This window comes from Oryctolagus cuniculus, chromosome 9 (genome assembly GCF_964237555.1).
Source record: "Oryctolagus cuniculus chromosome 9, mOryCun1.1, whole genome shotgun sequence".
Lineage (NCBI taxonomy): Eukaryota > Metazoa > Chordata > Mammalia > Lagomorpha > Leporidae > Oryctolagus > Oryctolagus cuniculus.
Genome location: NC_091440.1, coordinates 80708243 through 80724944, shown reverse-complemented (window position 1 = coordinate 80724944; position 16702 = coordinate 80708243). Strand labels below are relative to the sequence as shown.

The window sequence follows — 16702 nt, the reverse complement described above, 5'->3', positions numbered from 1 at the left end:
CTCCACAAATGGCCATGATGGCTGGGACTGGGTCAGACTGAAGTCAGGAGGCTGGAACTCCATCCAGGATTCCCACATCTTATGCACACTACCAGGGAGCTGGATAGGAAACAAGAGCTGGAACTCTAATTGGTGTTCATATGGGATGCTAGCATGGCAGGCAGTGGCTTAACCCATTGTGCCACAATGTTGGACCCAGAAATGAATGTTTAAGGAAATGGAAACATCAATTACCCTGATCTGATCATTATAGACTGTATATATGTATTGAATCATCACACTGTAATCATCAAGATGTACAAAATATGCATGTAAATATAAAGATAAATAAAAGATAAACCATTCCAAAATAGATAAATGATAGCTTTTCAGTGAGCAGGAAATGTTTTTAATCACTAATACAAATAGCTAGATGTATACAAAAAGTTTGTATAAATTAGAATTAAAAGTTTATTTTTGGGCAAAAAATTTTGAAATCCATGCATAGTTTTTTCATAATATGCACTTTCCATGAACTTTCTGCAGACTGCATGGAGCTCAGTTTTTTTGCCCCCAAATAAATTTATAATCTCATTTTTCTATGAAGTTTTTAAAGTACTCTAATACCTGAGAAAGAAAAGTCAGTCTCTCATCTGTCACCCATAGCTCATTGTTTAGTCAAGTGACTCATTGTATATTTATGGAAAATACTCATTACGCAGGATTTCTATCTGACGTCCTGAAGAGGGAGCAGCAAGGACAACAATCAGATTACAAGAACAATTGGGCAACAGCCTTGATACTCAGGATGAAAAATGTAGCTTTGATTCAGTGGGTGTTCACAAAGGCTAACTGAGAATATGGAAACTGTATGTGGGGGAGACTACAGAGGTCTCAGCTTGACCAGCTAAACTATGGCAAGATTGGACTAGGGAAGGAAGAGCAGGGTCAGCTCAGCAGGTTGGCTGGAGAACCTAGGAATTTTCAGGGAAGGAAATCATAAAAAGGCAGGCCAGCTGCATAAAAGTCCAAGGGCATTGCCAGTGGAATGCTGCAAATGGGGTAAGTATCAGCATAACCAAGAGGCTTCTAGCCTGGTATATCTGGCTCATTCTCTGTGGACTACTTAGGGAGAGGGGACTACAATAAAGTGTTAACAGTGGACAGGGTAATTTCCTTAAAGACCCTGTTGAGGGTAGTGTTTCACAGCTGGTATAAGAAGGGAACCTAAGGTGTGAGGGCAGGGCGAAGGATGCTTGGCCTTTCAGGGGTTCCTTTTCCCCTGGATACTGGATCAACCCCAGGTCAGACCAGACAAGTGACAGCAGTTGCACTAAGACAGCCTCAGTTATTTGGAGGGTTTCAGCTATTCCACCATAAGGACAGTGAGAGATGACACCATGAACTTCACACTGGCTCCTAAAATGTTTAAAAACAAACACAAAGACCTTCATAAAGGTTGGCTACCCTGCAGCCAACCAATCCAATTCTGAAACATATGTGAACTCCCCACACCTCACCCCATCAAGATTCCCAGAATGGTGGGAACTGGAGTTCTAATACATGGGAACAGGGCCATTTGTTGAGTGTGGTGGCTGATGGCTTGCAGTTAATGTATCTTGGAAAATACCAGTCATGAAGGGGTAGAAAGAAGAGAAAGCAACACAGGATAGAGGCAAGAGCATTAGACACTGTTGTGTTAACTGTCAACACTTTGTCCAAATCAAATATCCTGACTTCAGTTCCTTCATCCAAAAAGTGGAATCATTTTTTCTTTTTGTTTTTTGTTTTCTTAACTTTTATTTATTATAAATTTTGAAAGCACAACTTTTGGATTATAGCAGTTTTTCCCCCCATAACCACCATCCCACCTGCAAACCATCCCATCTCCTACTCCCTCTCCCATCCCATTCTTCATTAAGATTCATTTTCAATTATCTTTATATGCAGAAGATCAACTTAGTATATACTAAGTAAAGATTTCAACAGTTTGCACCCACACAGACACACAAAGTATAAAGTACTGTTTGAATACTAGTTTTACTGTTAATTCACATAGTATAACACATTAAGGACAGAGATTCTACATGGGGAATAAGTGCACAGTGACTCCTGTTGTTGATTTAACAATTGACACTCTTATTTATGACGTCAGTAATCAGCCAAGGCTCTTGTCATGAGCTACCAAGGCTATGAAAGTCTCTTGAGTTCACAAAGTCCGGCCTTATTTAGACAAGGCCATAGTCAAAGTGGAAGTTCTCTCCTCCCTTCAGAGAAAGGAACCTCCTTCTTTGATGGCCAATTCAAAAAGTAGAATCTTTAGCTAATGCCCTGACAAGGTCATTGTGAAATTCAAACGGGATCATGTGTGAGAAAATCCTCCACTTTAATATGAAGTATTATAATTACAAAGGCTACTGCACAATAGGCTATTTATCAAAGGTTCAATACATTGATTTATGGGAGATGTTGACAAATAATTTACCTGTCTCCTGGGGTAAAAATGTTTTTGTGTCTTCCCAAGTCATTTCCCAAAAAAAGTATTTTCCCTACTTTTACATTATGGTCTCAGCAAAACCTAGAGCTGCTTGAAATGACTTGTTTTCAGAGCACTGGTGTATGTTTGCATACTCCAAGGGGGCAAAACTGGGAAAATACAGTGATAGAGAGTGCAGGAGAAATGAAGGGTAAAAAACATTTTCGGGCAGTAGGAAGTAAAAACTGGAAAAATCTTGGCCTGATTTTAACATTTCTCAGAATATAGGACAGTCAGCGTATGATCTGCTTGTTTGTGATGGTTCTACTGGGAAATCTTAACTTTAAATTGCCTGCCAATCTCTATTTTTTGTGTCCAAGAAGAGCCATTCATCAATTTTATGAAGCCACCAAAAGCCCATATTGAGGTGGAAAAAGCTAATTATTAAGAGGAACATACCCTCACACTAAATGTATAATTAGAGGAATGAGCTTAAGGCTCTAAAGATGAGTGATAAATGTTTTGATAAAACAATCTCAGATTGCCCCCAGCAGAAAGGCATTCCCCCTCACCTCCACTTCCTTTCTGCTGCCTACTAAGAGGCACAGGTTTCCGACAATTCATGATGCTCTGGGCTGGTGGGTTTTCCCTGGGAGCTCATTTCCACAGAGCAGCCCTTTCTTTAGCCAATGACAGTCACCCCTGCCTGCTTGTGAGTTTCACAGTTAGCAAAGCACTTTGTTATATAAAAAGGATTTTATTGCAGAATGGAGATTTAGGGATTTGCTTAGATCCAGGGAAGTAATTACACTCATTAGCTTCAAGATGTCCGCATTACCCTTCAAGTTTATATATTCATGGATTTTTTTAACAGTCATCTCCTTTGACCCCAACCTTCAATTCTACCCTTCTTCAAGGGACAGAGCTGCTTTTATTACTTTAAGAAAATCAAGGTCATTCTAAAGCAGACTTGGAGTTCACTTAATTCAAAATAAAAACCGATCCCCTTACAATCACATGAAGCCTATTTAGTACATTCTACCCTACTTACATAAATCTTCCATAACCAGTCTATTTCTTCAGAACCACTGTCCAAAAATATGGTAATTAGGTTTTTCTTATTTTCTTAATGCTTTCTCTAACTTAAGTTCTTTATGATTATTTCTTAGTAAATAAATGGTTTTGGTCATCACTGTGTCCCTTCCTGTGTTGCTTATGGCTAAAGTATGGTTTGAGAGTTCCCCAAGGGTCACAATGGTGTGACTGCTGGCTTGGTCAACAGAGTGCAGTGTTGGGAACTGCTGTGGAACCCTTAAAAGGTGGGGCTTAGGAGGAGTTCCTCAGGTCACTGGGTGGTGCCCTTGAGGTTCTTGAAAGGCTGTTAAAAGCCTGAGTCTGGCCCCAACCAGGCCCTCTCTGCTTTCTGGCTCACAGGTGGCTCACAAATGGCTCATTTCCCTGCTACATGTGCCCCATTATTCACCATTAGGAGACCCTCACGAGAACTAAAGCAATGTGGATGCCAAGCCCTGGAAACTTCTGAACTGTGAGCTAAATAAACTTCTTTGTCATAAGTAGCCTCTGCCAGGTATTTTGTTGTAGTAACACAAAGCTAATACATGGGTAGTCACGTGGAACTGCTATGTCCACTAGCCACATGTGGCTATTGAGCACTTGGAATGTGGCTGGCCCAAATCAAGATTTGCTATATGTGTAAAATGGTTACCAGATTTGGAGGATATAGAATGCAAAAAATAAAATATTAATATTTTATATATTAATTACATGTTGAAATGATAATGTTTGGAATATATCAATTTCAATAAAATGTATGATTAAAATTAATTTCACCCATCCCTTTTCCTTTTCCAAGTGGCTGCTACAGAGCCTAAAATGACACGTGTTTCATATGATATTTCTATGGGTAGCTCTGACCTAGAGCTTTCAATTTCACATCCCAGGTGTCAGAGCCCTCCACCTCCTCACTCTGACATCTCAGTCTATTTTCTTTTCCAGGAAGCATTAACATCACCATTGAATGAGCTAAAACACATTGCCTTTGGATTACCTTTACTTCAGCTAATGAAGAATTTCTTCACCCATGATGTTGGGGAATGGGTATAAGTATATAAAGTCACTCAAAGCCAAGTATGATGGTCCTGAAATTATTCCATTAACAATTTTTTAAAAAAATTTTTCCTCATTCTTTAAATAATATCTGGAAACTTTAAGCAAAATAGGTAGACTGGGGGCAGTATGCTCACAAATATTCCTAGTTGTCTTGGAAGACAATCGACTTCCTGGAAAATGATACCCAACCAGACATTTCTACATGCAGTGAAATAAATGTAGTCCTGATATTCAAGGGAGTGTGTAAAGGTTCCTTTGAGAATGTGGAGTTAATAAAAATGGATGAGGAAACCAGTTGTGTTTTCTTGAAGGAAGTTCATAGACAGTATCAATCCAGCCCCAGACAGCTATGGGGCTAAATATTTTCCAAGTACTTGACATCAACAGCTAAACTTATTCTCTCAATTGTAGTTAGCCATTAGTTTTACACTTCTTATATTTTAATAGGCAAGTCAATGCATACACAGACACACTTTTGACAAACCATCATCAATCCCTGATGTTATACAGACCGTGACTCACAATGACCAAAATATACAAGCAAACCTGCCTCCCAGCTCCTCCTTGACAGGTTTTCTTCTTCCATTCTCAAGCTTTGCTTCTGGGATCCATTATTTTGAAAAGTACTTGAGGCTTTTAGAGAACCAGGGGGACTAGAAACGGGCGCTACAGGAAAGGCTATGAAAAAGCAGGAACAACTTAGGGCGTGCAGACACCTAGGCAGGGCAGCTCTGCCTTTGAGTCAGTCTCCACTGCTCAACTTGATTTTTATTTCACTGTGGTATGCTGCCAGAATAACCCTCCATAACAGATTTATTTGGAACAAGAAAGAATATTTTAAGAAACTAAATATTACTGAGAGTATTAAAGGGCTTTTAATGATTTACACATTAGTGTGAATTTATTCGATAAAATTGCTTTTTGCCTCTGATTCAATGCTTGTCTTCCTCAGCAGTAAAGATAGCAATTTAATTTAAAAATAAAGAATTAGAAGGCCTACATGCAGCTATTCCTGATATCTACCCAGATAACATTTGACTGACTACCAAAGTGGATGTCAACATTTCCAAGTGTTCAGATGGCAACATTTCTTTGAGGGAGGCAAATTTATGTGTTCTTTCAGAGGAACTACCTTTAAGTTATCCTCCTATAAACTGGTGTAAAAAGTAGGATGATTAACAGAGGTTTCTTTCTTTTTTTTTTTTTTTCCTGAATGAAATTAGAAGGTTGGGCCTGGACATAAATTTATGGTCTAAACTGTGAGGTAGGAAATTCCCATCTTTGTTTTCAACTCAGCAGGGAGTAGTCACTAATGCATCGGCCCCATTCACACTTTAGGATCAGCTGTGCAAATTACTTATGAACTTAAACTTTGAGACACTGATGATTATAACCAGAATTCACAGTCACTGTAGCAGTCTTTGTGCCTTGATGGAGAATTTCTTGGATGTCCAACATCTCTAAGACTCTGCTCTTCTCTTCTTGGACCAAATCTATTTCTATCACCTGATCAGATCCTGCCTGTGAGTTGGAGCACACTAGTGGCTCCTGTTTTCCACAGGTCACTGAAAGTCAATCCCACATGCTTAAATAGATTCTCTTCTTGAACAAACTTAAGTCAGACTCCTGAACTTCTTTGTAAAATCTGGTTTTAGGAAGAACCCTGTGTTTTAAACACCACTTGGTTTCCCAACTCAAGGAGACATTAAACCCCAAAGTCTTATGTTAATGCTTAATGGATTAATGCTAACAGTTGATAGATTAAGAGTGGTGGCTTGATCTAATTGTGGTATCTGGGAGGTGGACCTATGGGGAGGCTATTAGGGGCTTGCCTTCAGAAGATAGTTCTCATAAGAGGTTTGGCTATGTATGCTGAGTTTGGCTCAGCTGTTCTTTTTCTGCTTCTTTGCTCCATACATGCTCTATTATCCATCACCCTCATCAGATGCCAGACCCATGGGGTCACTCAATCTTGGGCTGTGAAACTCTAAAATTTGAGCCAAGATAAATCTTCTCACTTCCTAATTTGCTTCTCCCAGGCATTTTAGTTAAGGCCATGAAACTCTGACCAATATGCCTGAATCAGTTTAGCAAGAACTCTGCACTTGGGGCTGGCACTATGGCATAGTGGATAAAACTGCTGCCTGCAGTGCCTGCATCCCCTATGGATACCAGTTCCAGTCCCAGCTGCTCTACTTCCAATCTAGCTCTCTGCTATGGCCCAGGAAAACAGTGGAAGATGGCCCAAGGTCTTGGTTCCCTACACCTGCATGAGACACCTAGAGGAATCTCCTGGCTCCTGGTTTTGGATTGGCCCAGCTCTGGCCATTGCAGCCATTTGGGGAGTGAACCAGTGGATGGAAGACTTCTCTGTCTCTGTGTCTCTGTAACTCTCTGCCTTTCAAATAAATAAATAAATCTTAAAAAAAAGAACTCTGCACTCTTGATATCTGATCACTTTCAATATCTGATAAGGCTCCCCATCCTCTACTATTGCTTAGGTGCTGTCTGATCAACCTGGCCTATCTTTAGGAAGACCAAAGGTTTAGCCAGAATCCCCCTTTCCCTCGATATTTCCTCTTAGTAATTTTCTATTCAGTGACCTCTACACTGCTCCATGGGAGTAAATTCCCACTCACCCCATGCTGTAGTCAGAGTTGAGCCCAATATCTCCCTTACCATAGCATCCAACTGTCAAGATCCCTATAACTGTCATCAAGTACCATTGAATAATTGTTTAACAAAGTCCAACTAAAAATGCCACAGAAAACATTGTCATTGGTGGTCAAATGTTCTTAATCCAGGTTCAAATTCTTAATACAGAGAATCAACAGTGAAGAATAATTTGAAACCTTAGGAAATTGTTTCTCCAAATTACTTGTAAGAAATGATGTATCATAATACTTGTTAGCTCTTTGTTAAAACAACCCAACACAAAAACAGCAGAATAGGCAGTCAGTAAATATTTGCAGACTGCCTGGTTCAATGTGTTTTTAAAAGCACCATAAATGTATATCCTACTTTACTTGCAAATGTGTATTTTCTCTAAATATCCTCTCCACAAAGATACCCAATCATTTTCAGGTGCCATCTGGTGCAGGAATGTGCCACGCTGTTCTATGCAGTGGAGAATTTATTATAATAATCAATGCTGCTATCCTTGTAAGACCAGAAGAAACTGGCATAATCAGTAAAGGCCATAAAACAAATCAGAATGAAAGCCTTGGATTTTTCAGATACTAAAAATTATTTTAAAATATAACATAACATTTTAATAATTCAGAGAAACAGGTATTGTTGGTAGCTGAGGTGATTTCCAGGGCAGACACATTTAGTTGGCCATGCATAGCTTGTAACTGCATGTTTTCAACTGCTCTAGCAGTCTGGGTTCCTGAGACAGATGTTTTATATGGGCATGGTTCAAGACACACTAATCTAGGGTAGTTAATCATGATTTAATCACGAATCACAAGATAAAATGTGTTATGATATTACCAAAAAAAAAAAAAACCACAATAATTGATGGTCTCTACCTTACATTTGCTGCCTTAGCCTGCTGGTAAAAGTAACTCTGCTTCCTATAGTTGCTGTTCTGAGGCTGTGTTTCACATAGATTTCTCTTCCTTTTGACAACACACAAATCCTTTGAACATTCCCTCTTGTGGATTCCATGCAGAGACCCATGTGATGGTCATGCTGGAAATCCTGGCAGGGAAGAAGTAGCAAAAGCCCACTTACTCTCCTCCCAGCATCACCACCCAAGGCCTTTCTCTCCCCTACTTCTTTTGCTACCTCTCCTATAGCAAAGCTACAGATTCATCTGCCAACTTTCTAGACTCTGTTCCATCCAAATTCTTGTAAAACTCACAGATATTGCTTAATTCCTCCTCAGCTTTTCTAACTAGATTCCAGGAAATTCACTGAACATAGGTGGCCCTTTAAGTATACATTGAACACTACTCAAGACTCATCAACTATCTGTCATCTCTATCCAACACTGGTGAAAAATTTAAAAATATAAGAGGATATCACATGGAGCCCTTTTGCTCATTACTATTTTTTATAATTTCTAGTGAAAAGTTTAGAAATCTTGTAGGGTAAAGAGATGTCCTTGGTGCGACTATTTTTCTTATTTCTTGGGTGTCAAGGGATAAAAGAATATTTGGAAGCAATGAAGGTAGCATTGAAGGGTAACATGCTACCTAAACCCTGTTCCTCTCATACACTCAAAAAAGGGAGTGACTGGAAGTCTGACCTAGGTGGAAAAATTCTACTAGGAATTTTGACTAGGCAGAAAGTCTTTGTCCCAGTTAGCTCTTCAATTCTTCTTCCCTTTTTAAGATAAAATTGATGTGTCTATCTGAGAGGCAGAGAGATAGACACATGGACATGGACACACATACACACACACACATTTGATTCTCTCCCCAGATGCCTTCAATGACTGGGGATGAGTCTGAGCCAAAGCTGAAAGCCAGGAAATCTACTCAGCTATACCATGTGGGTGACCCTAGCAGTTAGCCTGACTGCTGGCAGGCAGCAGAAGCCCCAGGTACATTTCTCCCCACCCCTGACCTCTGCCAATCAGGTAAACTGCTCCCGGGTGTGGCCCAGGCCCAGCTGGAAAGCTACCTTCAAGATGATTGGAGAGGCATATTGGCGCCAGTGTTGGTTCTGTCCTATATTTCCCCTGAGTTAGTTACACCCCTTTCCCCTGCCCTTTAAAAGTGTTTGTGGCTGTGAATAAAGTCGGAATAAAGTCGGACATGTTCGCCAAAACTTGTCCCCGGTGCTCCTTGTAAAAAGGACACTGTTGCCCTCCTCTCCTCGACAGTGTGGCTTTGCAGGACAAGCTGCAATGCCATGTGGATACCAGGAATCATTTGAGCCTTCACTTCTACTTTCCAGGGTCTACATTAACAGGAAACTGGAATTGGAAGTGAAGCTAGGACTCAAACCCAAACTCTGATGTGGAACACAGGTGTTTTAATTGGCATTGTAACTGCCAGGCTAAACACCTACTCTCCTCTTCAAAACTTGACATTCTGAAGCCCATTAACTTTTTGTAGTGTGAATGTGTATCCATTTTCTTTCCAGCAGTAAAATCTTGCCAAAATTTTAGGTCACATATGCCTAAGTAGTGACTCCTTTCACTAGCTCACAGCAGAAGGGGGCTCCTACTGGCTGAAATGACTAGAACATACTAGTTTCAAATATTTCATGACTGCCTACTATTTCTAGACACTTTGCTAAGCACTGAGGTTACAGAAATAAATGGCACAGTCTGTACCTTAAATTGTTTTAATGAAAGTAAAGTAGAAAAATAAACAACACAGGCATAAATGTTAAAAGAGGACCAGGCCCTCCAATAGAGTTGAAAACCTGGTGAAGTAAATCAGTGTGAAGAAGATAGGTAATTCCAGGTTAAGGAGCAGCTGATGCAAATACAAGGAATGTGAGAAAGGATTTAAAGTCCAATGGTAGTTTGATGTTAGAGCATTGTGTTAAAGTCAGAAAGGAGAAGAAAGGAGAGACTGAAGAAGTAGGCCTGGCTTTGTCTAATCTACATGGAAATTTGATTTTCTACCAAAAACAATGAAAAACAAGGAATGATTTTCAATAGAACAGATAAATGCTTAGATCAATCATTTTAAAGATTGAGGTAGGTATTTGGTCTAGCAGTTAAGTCAGAGGTTAAGATGGCCACACCGGAGTGTCTTGAGTTCAGGATTCAGCTCCAGCTCCCATCTCCAGCTTCCTGTCAATTCATATTCTGGAAGGCAGTGGTGACGGCACAAGTAACTGGGCTCCTGCAACCCATGTGGGAGATTTGGATTGAGCTCCTGTCTTTGGACAAGCCTCAGCCAGGGCATCTGGGAAGTGAACATGCACATGAGATTTTTCCTCTCTCTGCCTCTCTCTCTCTCTCTTTCTCTCTCTCTCTTCCTGCCTCTCTCTCTCTCCATCTCTCAAATAAATTACTAAAAGAAAAGATTATCCTTGTGTAGTATGTACCTTTTGTACATGGCAGCTGTGACCTAACTTCTGGACTGAGCTATTTAGCTCCTTTATTTGGTCAGTGTGTTGAAGCCCAATCTGATCTGTTCCTGGGTCTTATGTCTGGTGGCCACCACCATCAACAGTCATCATGCCTCATTTTGTCCCCAGAGAAGTGATATCTGAGAGGAATATACTTGAGGAGTCCATATTCCAAATTTTGTAAATTTTCTATTAAAAGGACAAAATTTAGCCAATGGCAATCTTTCTGTATTATGGAACCTCTTAGTTCTTGACAGTCAAAGGAACTAGAGGTAAGCCTATGCTTTAGAAGTGATTCCCTAGCATAGGAGAACAGCACGGAAATCTTTCAGAATCCGTTGCCTGTCTGGCTAAAGATTCACTGGTAGAACAGCATCAGAGAGTTCCCCTGGGACCCTTGCTGGTGTCTGCCTGCCCACAGGGGACATTTCAGAAGGAATGTCCATGACGTATAATGGAGATGAAAACAGGCATCAGGAAAAAGCTTCCCTGAGGCTACATAGATCTCAGCATTAACATCTGAATATTTCCAAAAATTTGTAGAAAATGGAATTCAAAGTTTCTGCAGTGCAAAAATCTGTTGAAATCCTCACATAGGTTCTCATAATATACATTTTCATGAACTTTTTGAAGACTCTCTCATATACTTGAATCTCAAGATTTTTTTGCCACCAAAATAAACTGATCTTTTAATCCTTTCTCCATGAATTTTTAGTCTCTTTGTATAGCTCCTTTCCAATTTCTAGTCACTAAGAATTAAGAGGATTCAAATTATGATTTTGTGAATGGCTAGAACATTAAATATTCTTCATACAGAATAATTTATAAAGTTTTCCTGTTCCTATCCTGAATGAACTAATTTGGAAATAAATGATCTGCCCAAGGATAATTAAGAACTTATTATAAAAACAAAGGAACAGAATGAAAAAAGAAATACTATTACAAAAGTGGCTAAGACAGGTCCCAAAAGCCTCTTTAATAAAGTACATTTCCTTAAGAGGCAATAAGCAATGAACTATATAGTATCACACTAAAGATAATGGCTTCCTCCTTTTTAATGCTCACTGTTAAAAAGAAAAATCAATCGCTCTGTAATATATACTTTCTTCTTAGACTGAGGAATACTCCAAGGAGGAAGCTTTGTGTATAAAACTTTGATCTCTCAGTCCTCCTTTACAAAAAAATGAAAATGTAGACCATAGTATATATAACAACTATGTACCATATTTTTGAATTTTGGAGGACTTTTCTTTTTATTTAAAAAACAAAGAAATGTCTGTGTATATTAGTTTTGTCAAATGTTTTAAATCTTTGCCAAACAAACTGATAGGAATTATATACTACTATAGTTTTAATGACTTTGTGACTACTTTAAAATTTATGTGTGAAGTTGAACCTCTTTTCACTTGTTTATATTATTTATAACTCTTGCCTATTTTCCAGCTGGACTATCACCTTTAACTGTTTATTTGTTGAACTCTTTTAAGTAGAGCCATGAAGCCTTTGACTATAATGAAAATTTAAAAAGTTATCTTAAAAATCATAAAATATTAAATTGAGAAACACTCTACTTTTTACAGTAGTTTTAGTTTCATAACAGAATCAAGAGGAAGGCACAGAGATTTTCCTTATGTCTCCACCCCTACACCTGCACAGCCTTAACATCACCCTCCTCAGTGGTCCTTGGTTACAACCAATGAACCTTCACTGACACATCATAATCACCTAAAGTCCAAAGTTACAATAAGCTTCACTCTTGGTGTTGTACAGCCTATGGGTTTGACAAATGTGAAATGACATGTGGCCTTCATTGCATTGTCACACTGTGTAGTTTGTACAGCCCTAAATCCTTCTCCACTCCCTGTGTTCTGCTTGTGCGTCTTTCTCTCTACCCAACCGCACTGATTTTTACTCTGTCTTCATTTTTATCCTTTCTAGCACATCATATAATTGGAATCATACAATATGTAGTTGTTTCAGATTGGCTCCTTTCATTTAGTAATGGGCATTATTTGTTGCCAGGTGTCAGGAAAGTTCTCCAAGCCTTGCATGCTGGTACAGTGGCAGGAGAGAGAGCATGCCCAGACTCAGGTGCCAGTTTAGCCACTTTGGAAAATTCCCTTGCCTTTCTCAGGCCTTGGTTTTCCCATCTGCTAAATAAGGAGAACATTAATATCAATCCCACTAACTTCACCATGTTGTGTAAACAACAGTTTTCTTTTCTAGAAAATGAAGGTAATGTCTTGCAGCCCAAATGTGAGGTTGGTGAATGGATAAAATAGGCAATGTAGGGGCTGGTGTTGTAGCATACTAGATTAAGCTGCCCTCTGCACCCATATAGATGTTGGCTCTTGTCCCGACTGTTACACTTCCAATTCAGCTCCCTGCTAATGCACCTTGGAAAGCAGTGGAAATGGCTCAAGTACTTGGGCCCTTGTACCCATGTGGTAGATTCAGAAGAAGCTCACGGCCCAGGCTTCGGCCTGACCTAGCCCTGGACCTTGCAGCTTTTTGGGGAGTGAACAAGCAAATGGAAGATCTCTTTCTTCCTCTCCCTCTTCCATCCCCTTCCCCCTCCCTCTCTCCCTCTTCTGTAACTCTTTCAATAAATAAATAAATCTGAAAAAAAAATAGGCAATGTGTATGAAGGTTTAGCAACATGCCTAGAACATGACACATATTAGAAAATAATTGCTAATTAAGCTATTTTTAAAGTGGGCTGGGTGTTTTCTATTAGACCATCTGAAACTACTCTGCTCTTCTCTACTAGGCTCCTCTGCAGGGCACAGCTGTCAAACAATGCAGGAATTGAGTGCCCTTCCCTGATAATTTCTCAATGAAGTGTTGAGGAGGTAGGAAGATGAGAGAGACTGGTTTTCATTCCCTTACCTTCTCAGTCAGGCTGCAGTTCGGTTGTGGCTACATTTCTCTGTGAATGATCTTGCTGGGCAACCAACTGTCTTAGACTGATTGGTTTCTCTTAATCATACCCATTACCTGTTAAGTCATCTCTTAATACCTTTTCAGGTAATTTAGAAAGCTTCTCCTATTTCCTCTCTGAGGATACATAATGTTTCTCCTTCATACTTACAACATTGTTACTTTTATCTATTTTTTGTATCACAAAGCCAGAACATCCTCAAAAAATCAAGAACTGTGTAATACCTTGCAAATTACTACTTAACATCCATCAATATCCAACAGTGGCCAGGATTTATTGAAGATTTACTCAAAGATTCATTTAAAGAAAATCAAAAAAAGAAAACAATGAAAGATTCAGATTTTGAAGAAAAAAGTTGTAACTGTGATTAAAAGTTGCAAAATTTCCCCCTTTGTTTTAATATAACTAAAAATGCAGCAACAACAAAAATCTCTGGGTCTTATTTAGCTTGGTGGAACAAAGGCAACTGCTTAAACAAAGTGTACTAATATTAGTAGCTGATGTCTTACAGATGCATTCCCCAATCTTATGTTTCTTTTCTTTACCCATGAATGGGGAAAAAGAATATGCCTAAAGGATGACTTTTATAATATTAGTTCAAGGAAATTTGCAACTGCAGCACACATTTTCACTAACAATGGAGAAGTTAATGAAACACATACAATTCACTGCTATGCTGCTACCCACCACAATGGTCTACCCGCGTACTTTAACAGAAAAACATTTTTCCAATTTGATAAATATTAACAACCATATGTTTTCATTAAAAATTTCATGTTGTAGTAAAAAATCACCCCTCAATGTCAAAAAAAATGTAAATAAATAAAAGTTGACAGGCAGAGTGGACAGTGAGAGAGAGAGACAGAGAGAAAGGTCTTCCTTTGCCATTGGTTCACCCTCCAGTGGCCGCCATGGCTGGCACGCTGCGGCCGGCGCACCGCGCTGATCCGATGGTAGGAGCCAGGTGCTTCTCCTGGTCTCCCATGGGGTGCAGGGCCCAAGCACCTGGGCCATCCTCCACTGCACTCCCTGGCCACAGCAGAGAGCTTGCCTGGAAGAGGGGCAACTGGGACAGAATCCGGCGCCCCGACCGGGACTAGAACCCGGTGTGCCGGCGCCACAAGGCGGAGGATTAGCCTAGTGAACCGTGGCGCCGGCTTATTTATTTATATTTTTTAATGTGAGAGATACAGAGTGAGAAAGACATGTACAGAGGGAGCTCCCATCTGTTGGTTCACTCCCATATGCCTACAATGGCTGGGATTGGGGCAGGCTGAAGTCAGACCAAGCTGAATGAAAAGCCTGCAACTCAATTTGGGCCTCAAAACATAGATGGCAGGAACCTAACTCCTGAACCATACTGCTTTCTCCCAGAGTCTGCATTATCAGGAATCTGGTATTGGGAACCAGAGATGAAACACAAACACAGGCAGTCCAATGTAGGATGAGGTGTATTAACCACTAGACCACATGTTTACCCTAAAACAAAACAAAACAAGAACAGTAGAGAATGAGTAAATATATGGTACTGTCTCTACCTTAGTGAACAGCACCATGTGGGGGTGGGGGACATGATCCACATCTGGGTTTTCTATAATAAAGTTACTCACTTCGGTTTTTGGTCGTGTTCCAGTTGACATTTGGTTTGGTACACCATCAAGATTCTGGATGCTTCCAGCTTTATTTTTAGATTCGTTTCTTCTGATGACTTTTTTTTTTTCTTTCTTGGTTTATAGAATCCTATAGGAAAAAAAGGTTTTTTTCTAAATACAAAGAATAGTTCATCAAGTAAATCAATTAGTGTCGTATCAATAAAAATTTTCTTTTAAAGCCACAGTGGTTTGGAAACTAGTATAAAAAGTAAGAATAGTCTTAAATATTCATTTTTTTCAAGAAACATTTATTCTCAGTGAGATCATCCCTAATAAAGCCCAAGAACTTATTGTTGATGTAAGTTTATAAACTAAATGTAATTTATTTTTTAATTTATTATTCATTTGGATGGCAGAGTTAGAGAGAGGGGGGGAGACAGAATCTTTCATACGCTGGTTCACTGCCCAAATGGCCACAATGGCCCAGATTGGACCAAGCAAATGCCAGGAAACTGGAATGCTGTTTGATTCTCCCAAATGGGTGGCAGTCCACTGCTTTCCCAGATGCATCAGCAAGGAGCTGAATTTGAAGTGGAGTATCCAGAGCTCCTTGGTACATTGCAGGCAGTGGCTTAACCTACTGTGCCACATTGCCGGTCCCACTAAAAGCAATTTTAACCTATCAAGGAAAGCTGTATTATTATTTTGGTATATTATAAAACTTTTTAAGAAGCAAGATCATGGGTGCTTTGTGTAGTTATATTCATTATTTTAAAAATTTAATAGCTAAATATTATTTATACTTTGATGTATGTGATGCTCTCAAATAAATTAATATATGTATTACCTCATATACTCAGTGTTTTGTGGTGACACTTAAAATGTTTCTTGGCTGGCGCCGCTGCTCACTAGGCTAATCCTCCACTTTGCGGCGCCGGCACACCGGGTTCTAGTCCCAGTCGGGGCACCGGATTCTATCCCGGTTGCCCCTCTTCCAGGCAAGCTCTCTGCTGTGGCCAGGGAGTACAGTGGAGGATGGCTCAAGTGCTTGGGCCCTGCACCCCATGGGAGACCAGGATAAGTACCTGGCTCCTGCCATTGGATCAGCGTGGCATGCTGGCCGCGGCGGCCATTGGAGGGTGAACCAACAGCAAAGGAAGACCTTTGTCTCTCTCACTGTCCACTCTGCCTGTCAAAAAAAAATGTTTCTTAACAATTTTCAGGTGTATAGTATATTAGTGACTGTAGTCACAACATTATAAATCTTTTGACCTTATCCCTCACAACAATGTTTCATCCATTGGCTCACTCATCAAAAGGCCTCTAACAAAGCTAGGAGCCTAGAACTTCTTGGATTATCAGTTTTTGTCTCCCAGGGTGCACATTATCAGGAAGGTGGAATTGGAAGTGGAACTGGGACTCAAACCCAGACACTTCAGATGGGACACATGTGTCCTGAGCAATATCTTAATTGCTGTCCCAAATACCCACTTGTGAGCAGAATCTTTAATTATACTACTTAGAAATGATATTTCTATGACTCCT

The 16702-nt window shown here is 39.8% G+C and overlaps 1 protein-coding gene across 12 annotated transcripts in view; it reads right to left on the bottom strand.

The window, feature by feature from the left end:
* STARD13 (StAR related lipid transfer domain containing 13) overlaps window positions 1-16702 on the bottom strand; it is a 583995-nt gene that overhangs the window by 411732 nt on the left and 155561 nt on the right. For all 12 annotated transcript variants that reach the window (XM_017350153.3, XM_070049033.1, XM_070049030.1 and 9 more), the window contains one exon: window positions 15176-15305. In XM_017350153.3, coding sequence (XP_017205642.2) covers window positions 15176-15205 — 30 coding nt within the window. In that variant the 5' untranslated portion in view covers window positions 15206-15305. The remainder of the gene's footprint in view (window positions 1-15175; window positions 15306-16702) is intronic.